The 7,017-nt window shown below is 37.0% G+C and overlaps 1 protein-coding gene across 1 annotated transcript; it reads left to right on the plus strand.

The window, feature by feature from the left end:
- Positions 1-4,950: 4,950 nt before the first annotated feature.
- On the plus strand, positions 4,951-5,649 carry LOC129238050 (uncharacterized). The gene has a single exon (XM_054873094.1). It carries the CDS (start codon positions 4,951-4,953, stop codon positions 5,647-5,649), a length of 699 nt encoding a protein of 232 aa, XP_054729069.1.
- Positions 5,650-7,017: the final 1,368 nt, after the last annotated feature.

Below are 7,017 nucleotides of genomic sequence, written 5' to 3' on the forward strand. Positions count from 1 at the left end.
CCAATGCCTTTTGTGCAATGCATGAACGTGGTTTTGTAGAGTGTGGCAAATCCATTTCCATTTTTGGAAATGCGTTTTATGAGCATATCGACTGGCTCCATTTGCACCTTTTTCAGTAGATCTGAGTTCGAAATGGGTTTGGACCAAAAAATGTGGAAAATGTTCCTCAGGCAGCGATTTAGAAAAGCCTGAAGACTCGTAGTGATTGATCGATTTCCATATACAGCAAACGTAAAGTAGAACCAATATTACATGGGATTTGAAAATTCTCATTTTTCTGTGAACGCTGATGTTGTTATTGCGCCACACAGAAACTGGAAACTCTCTTATATAATCGACCTTACAAATCGTTTTATCGCTCTTCACCCCCTCTTTACTTCTTTCAATGCTAGCAAAATGGACGAAATATAATTTCTTTTTTCTTCTTTCAACCATCTAACCTAACGTACACAGATAACCACGTAAAAGATAAAAACTGAATGCAGTTTACTGATGTGAAAATGGAGAGTAGGTGTGTGTCTATGTAGTAGTTGGGGTGAAATAAGGAAACAAATGCAATAGCACGCATACTATATATAAATATTTTTGGGATATTTTTTGACGGACCTCTTCAAATTGAAGGTTCAACCATTGTATATATACCATCTGAACCCAGGTTCACTTGAATGTGTGCGCATAAGAATTTTACTGCGGCTTTGCTAGGAAAAGTGCCTAATAAAAGGAAAAGCATAACTGCCAAATCTTTTCTGCGGCTAAAATCCAATTTAATACAGGAACTACACGCGAACACTGTTGCTATTGCTTTTTTTCTACTTCACTTAAATGTAAATGGCAATCCACAGTTTTTGGGATTATGGTTTTGTTGCTTTAATTTCCTTCTCCATGGCCACCTCTTGCTTTTTCGCATAGGCGCATAGGACCGCTCATAAGCTTTGTACACATCGAGCGCAAGGAGTATTACCGGCGTCGCATTGGAGGGGTGAGTAAGTGATTTAGTGAGCAACGTTTGTGGCGCTAGAGTTTTCTCAAAGCTAAGTGAGCATTAAGCAAATTAGCTATGTTAATTAGTTTTGGTTAATGAGCAGGGTAAGCTGCCGTGTTGCGCCGCGTAAACCACCTGGGCGTATACTCGATCAGGTTGCTAGCGAAATATATCGATGTATGTATATTCTTGTACTCGCTACTCGCGTATGTGTATATGTATGTGTTAACATCTTGTTGGTTAAATTTATATAAATTGTTGCTGATATAAAAAGTAGTGAATGTTTAAAAATTTGCAATAGTTGCGAATGAAATATGCGGAAAAGCGCATTGAAGCGCAAAGAGGACTAAGAGGATATTAAAATTGTTTACAAAAATATGTTGAATTTAAAAGAAAAAAATATGCAAAACTTGTTAAAATATGAGAGCATTTTACTCTTTAGCATTTTTTTTTAAACAAAAACTATTTTCTACCTGTGACGCTGCGAATTAGCGCGGAAAATATTTTTTAAAATAAGTCGCAAAGCATACACAAGAAACAAATGAAGCATTTAAGCGCGAATTAAAAGTAATTTAAATTTATGTAGTAAACAAAATTCTAGGACTGAAATATAAATATTATCATATGTTCATTTGAGTTGTATACGCTTGCAGGGCATAGAAGAATAAATATTATCTTAAAATATTTCTGATTTCCAATTTTTTTAATATGTATAAAAAAAAAACAAAATCTGGTGCATGGGTCGAAAAAAAGTAATAACGGCCCAGCCCTGTACTTAAAACTTATATTGAGAGGCCACCGTAGCCGAATGGGATGGTGCACGACTGACATTCAGAGTGCGTAGGTTCCAATCTCTGTGCACGAAACAACAAAATGGAGAAAAGTTTTTTTAATACTGGTCGGCGGGTAATGGTAAACTTCCGACTGAATTTCTGGCATGTAAAAGCTCCTCATAAAAAATATCTGATATCTAAATATCGGAGTTTGGCAGCGGCAGGCTATTCATCTACCCTGTCAGAAATCAACTAGATTAACGAAACCAATGTGCAAAAAGTTCGAGAAGACTTTTGTGTTTTTTTTTTTTGTTGCCTCCTAATTAATAATACCTGGCGTATGACACTAAGTAATTCTTTCTACAGCTTGAATTTCATAACATTAATCATTATCAATGTTATATTTTGGTTAAGTTTTTGTGTGAGTTAACAAGTGTATGTATGTACATAGCTTTAAATTATTCTAGTTATCAGCTGAGTTTTGGGTTGATCGTTTGAGCCACCTGGAGTTTGCCCTTTCTGCTGATGAGAGTTGTCGCATATCAGTATTTGTATGGTCCATTAAACGGACAATATGATTTGTTTGTGCTGCGTCTGCGGATGATTTCTACTACTGTATCGATGTTGAGGTCGCGATGAATATCTTCGTTTGAGACGTGCCAAGGGGCATTCACTATAGTTTTGAGTATTTTTGATTGTAGTCGTTGAATAATGTTAATGTTAGTTTCACTTGCAGTTCCCCAGATTTCTATGACGTATGCCCATTGGCACAATCACAGTTTTGTATATAAGAGATTTATGCAGCAATGACAGTTTCGAGCGCCTGCCAAGTAGCCAGTATAATTGTTGGAATCTGTTTTTTACCTCATTTCTTTTCAACCTTATATCGTCCCCTTAGTATTAAAATAGCCTATAAATTTTTTGATGTTTTGAGAAAATGAATTTCAAACTTTTTGTCGAAAGTAGCTCTCACTCAAATCTCGTTATGTCTGTAAATATTTATTATTTTTTTACTGACGTTTTGACCCACTTTGTGGAACTAGAATTTGACAAAATTTTGACCACATATAAAATCGACGATGGAGAATCCAAAAATTCAATAAAAAAATAATGGCCTATGAGCACATAGGCTATTGTTGTACTAAGGGGACGATATGTTCTTTCCAGAGAAGTTTGGAGTCAATAGTCACTCCAAGGTATCTTGCTTTGGTGTCTATCGGGATTTGTGAGTTGTTTATTGTCAGATTCTTGTGTCCTACTTTCTTGTTAGAGTAAACTACATGAATTGTTTTGCCACTATTGATTTGTATACCCTAAGCATTAAACCATGTTAGTGTTTTGTTCAAAATCTGTTGTAACTTGTTTGTTGATGCTTATAAGGTTTTATGAGTTGCCAATAGGAGGGTGTCATCTGCAAAAGTTGCTATCATGTCGAGACTTGCAGGCAAGGAAATATCAGCACATATAGTAAAGGCCCTAGTACACTGTCCTGAGGTACGCCGGCTTCCATGAGTTGAATGTTAGAGTATTTGTCTCTATATTTCACGTAAAAGTATCTATATGCTAAATAGCTTTTCATTAACAGATACAGGGTGCGCCATCTCGAGCTTCGGTATAGAAATATTGAATAACTTTGCTATCCATTGTCAGAAGGACTTGAGAAAAAATAATTCGGAAACGTCAATTCAGTACAATTTTAACGATGAATAACTTTACACCTAAAGAACGCGCGGAAATTGTGACCATGTATTTGGAAAATGGTCGTTCAATTGTGCTTGCTCAACGTGCATACCGTCGAAAATACCGCGGTCGCAAAGTGCCTTCTGATAACACCATACGCAATCTGACTAAACATTTTGAAGAATCGAGGTCTGTAGCAAATCATCAACGTGTTTCAGTTCGTAAAAGACGCTCCAATGAAATTGTTGAAACTGTCAAACAGAGTGTTTTGAAAAACCCAAATCTATCATATCGTCACCGTGCCCAGCAGCTAAACATAAAAGGAACCACTCTTAGAAGGATTTTAAAAGAGGATCTTCACATGTTTCCTTACAAAGTGCAAATAACTCAACGATTATTGCTCACTACATTGGAAGCGCTCAGGACCAACATTAGATCTGAAATAGAGGCAATATCACCCGAAATGCTAGCAAAAGTAATGGAAAATTCGAAAAAAAGAGCACAATATTGTGTGGCTCGTAAAGGTGGTCATTTGTTGGATGTTGTGTTCTAAGTGCAGTTGAAACAGATTGTAATGGACAAAATCAAATAAAAAAACACCAACAAACATTCAATTTTGCTTTAATTAACTTAAGTGTAAGGCCAACGCGACTGAATTACTTGCGGCATTGCAAAACATCGACGGAAGCGTGGAAAAAACTTAAGGAGATTTATCAACCAAGTGGTCCGGTAAGAAAAGTTTCGCTTTACAAAAAGTTGTTGAGCCTAAGAATGACAGAGGGCGAAAACGTTGCGACGTACTTAAATGTTTTCACCACAATCATGGACAAATTAGCTGAGGTGGGCTTAGAGCTAAATCAAGAGTTAGTTGCCATCATATTATTGTCTAGTCTTCCAAAAGAATTCGAGAATTTCGTGATAGCGATGGAGACTAGGGACAATCTTCCAGCGGTTGACGTGTTGAAATTGAAAGTTCTAGAAGAAGGTGAGCGTCGTGGTAACGTGCATGAGCATGCATCAAACGAAATTAACTTACAGCAAGCATTTCCAGCGAAGTCGACGCAGGGTAGCGACAGAGAAAAGAAAAACGTTAATTTCAAAAATGTTACATGCTATCGTTGTGGGCAGAAGAGCCATATAAAAAGCAATTGTCCGAAATCAAACAAATTCATGAATTCAACGAAAGAAGATTCAGCGAAGAAGCGTCAACAACAATGTTCGTTCATTGCTTTGGGTGCAACAGACTTCGACACGTTCGACAGAGGAAAATGGTGCTTGGACAGCGGCGCAACCGCGCATATGTGTTGCGATCGCAATTTATTCTCTAACTTCGAGAAGCATACCGAGGTGATTGCATTGGCTGGTGAAAATATCATTCATGCAGCAGGCAAAGGCAGCGTGAATATATCTACGGGGTTGTGATGTCTTTATAAGAAAGATGTAGAAGGTAATCTTTGCCTAATACTTGTATATGTAGATGATCTCCTTCTAGCGTGCCAGTCAAAAGAAGTTACAATGAAAGTCAAAACTAATATATGCGAAAAGTTTGAGTGCGTCGACAAAGGTTCAGTACAGATGTTTTTGGGCATGCAGATTGAGCGAGATGGAGAACTGGGTGATATATCGGTTGGACAATCACAGTACATCAAAGATTTGTTGCGACAGCATCGTATCGATTCATGCAGACCGGCATCGACACCACTGGACGCAGGTTTCCAGGTCGCGTGTGACAGCGAAAACTGTAAGAGGGTTGACGGAACATCTTATCAGTCTATAATTGGGGCGCTGATGTGGCTAGCGTTATCTACGAGACCAGACATCTTTCACTCAGTATCGAAATTGGCGCAGCGTAATAAAGATCCGCATAGTGAACATATGGCAGGTATTATCTGTGTGTTACGGTATTTAGCAGCTACGACCGATATGAAGTTACATTATCGTGCATGCAAGCAACCATTGAAATTGGGGGGGGGGGGCGATAGAGTTGACCGCAGGTCTTATACCGACTACGTGTTCCTTCTGGCCGGTGGTCCGATATCCTGGAAGTCGGAAAAACAGGACTGCGTCGCCTTAAGTAGTACCGAGGCGGAATATTTATCTATGTCATCTGCACACCAACTGTGTTATTTGGAAACAACCTCAGTGCTCAACACCTTGCAAAGAATCCTGTGCACCATGCAAGGACGAAACACATTGATATTAGATATCACTTAATGAGAAATATTGTTGAGAGAGGCGACATTAAATTAGAATATGTATCAACTAATGAAATTATAGCAGATATATTAACGAAGAATTTGTCAAAAAAGAAACACAATGAATTTTTGGAATTGTTAAGCCTTATGTAATGTACAAATGATTTTGTAAGAACATCTGCATTGAGGAGGGCTGTTGAAATGCTACTTTATAAAAGCAACCCTAGCAATGTTCATGTTTGAATTGTCGAACATAAGTATTAATAAGAAAGCACATGAATTTTAAACTTGTATCGGATGTAACCACCACTTGCGATCTGTCAATAAAAACAACAGTTTTCGCCCAAGAATTTGTCCTTGTCCTTAAAAGGGGTTGGTGCATAACTGCGTTGTCGATTTTTTTGCAGGCCTTTCATAGTGTAAAGTATAGTTTGCAGCTCTACTAGCTCTCAGTTATGCGATATATTTCTGAAACTTTACGGCCTTGTCCACTTTTAATATATCTTCAATTTCTTTTGGTGCTATATTCGGCCTTTTTTTAATATCTGGTGAACGTATAGAAAGAATGGCAATTTCTTGCCTCAGTTTTCGTTTTTCTCTGATTTTTTCGAAGATTTTATAGGGTAAGAGGAAAGGAGTGAACAAGGAAAAAAAAACAAAATAACGGAGTCGGCTGAAAACTGTAGGTCCCTCCATTTGTGGAATAACATCAAGACGCTAACCACAAATAGGAATAAGAGCTAGGGCAAACTCCTAACAGAAGTAAACGCGCCAACCTTTTATTTATTGTATTGAGAAGATTTTGGTTCTATATAAAAAAAAATGTTTGCGCTTTTAGAAAAATTAAAAATATTTTTGTTTTGTAATTTTACTTTGTTATTTAACAATCAATTTTCAAAATTTAATATGCCATTATTCTTATCTTGAGAATTTCTATATTTCGTTTTTATGCCCTTTTGAGCGCCGAGACGTCGTTTTCTCGTAGTCGGCTCAGTTACGCAGAGTTGTACCAACCTATCTGTTTTGTTGAAGAGGTTGAGGGTAGTCAGAGGACCGAAAAAATTATAATTTTCATTAATGTGTTTTGCTAGTCAATTGCTTTATTTTACCAAAATAAAAACATAGCATTAATACGAAAAACAAAGCAAAAAAAATTTAATAATAGTAAAAGTTATTGCGGTTTGTGTGGAGCCTGTTTCTCTAGAAGTCCCTTGTGGTGATCATCATAAGTCCTTGGAGATTCATCTAAAATCAATCGGACAAGAGAAATTAGTTTTATTAATAGATAATCTTGTGTCTGATCGAAGCTTTTTTTCCAAATTAACAATATGGCGGCCGCAGGAAATATTTTTCAGATTTTTGAGAAAAAAAATTAACAATTAATAAA

Source organism: Anastrepha obliqua, chromosome 1, assembly GCF_027943255.1.
Source record: "Anastrepha obliqua isolate idAnaObli1 chromosome 1, idAnaObli1_1.0, whole genome shotgun sequence".
Lineage (NCBI taxonomy): Eukaryota > Metazoa > Arthropoda > Insecta > Diptera > Tephritidae > Anastrepha > Anastrepha obliqua.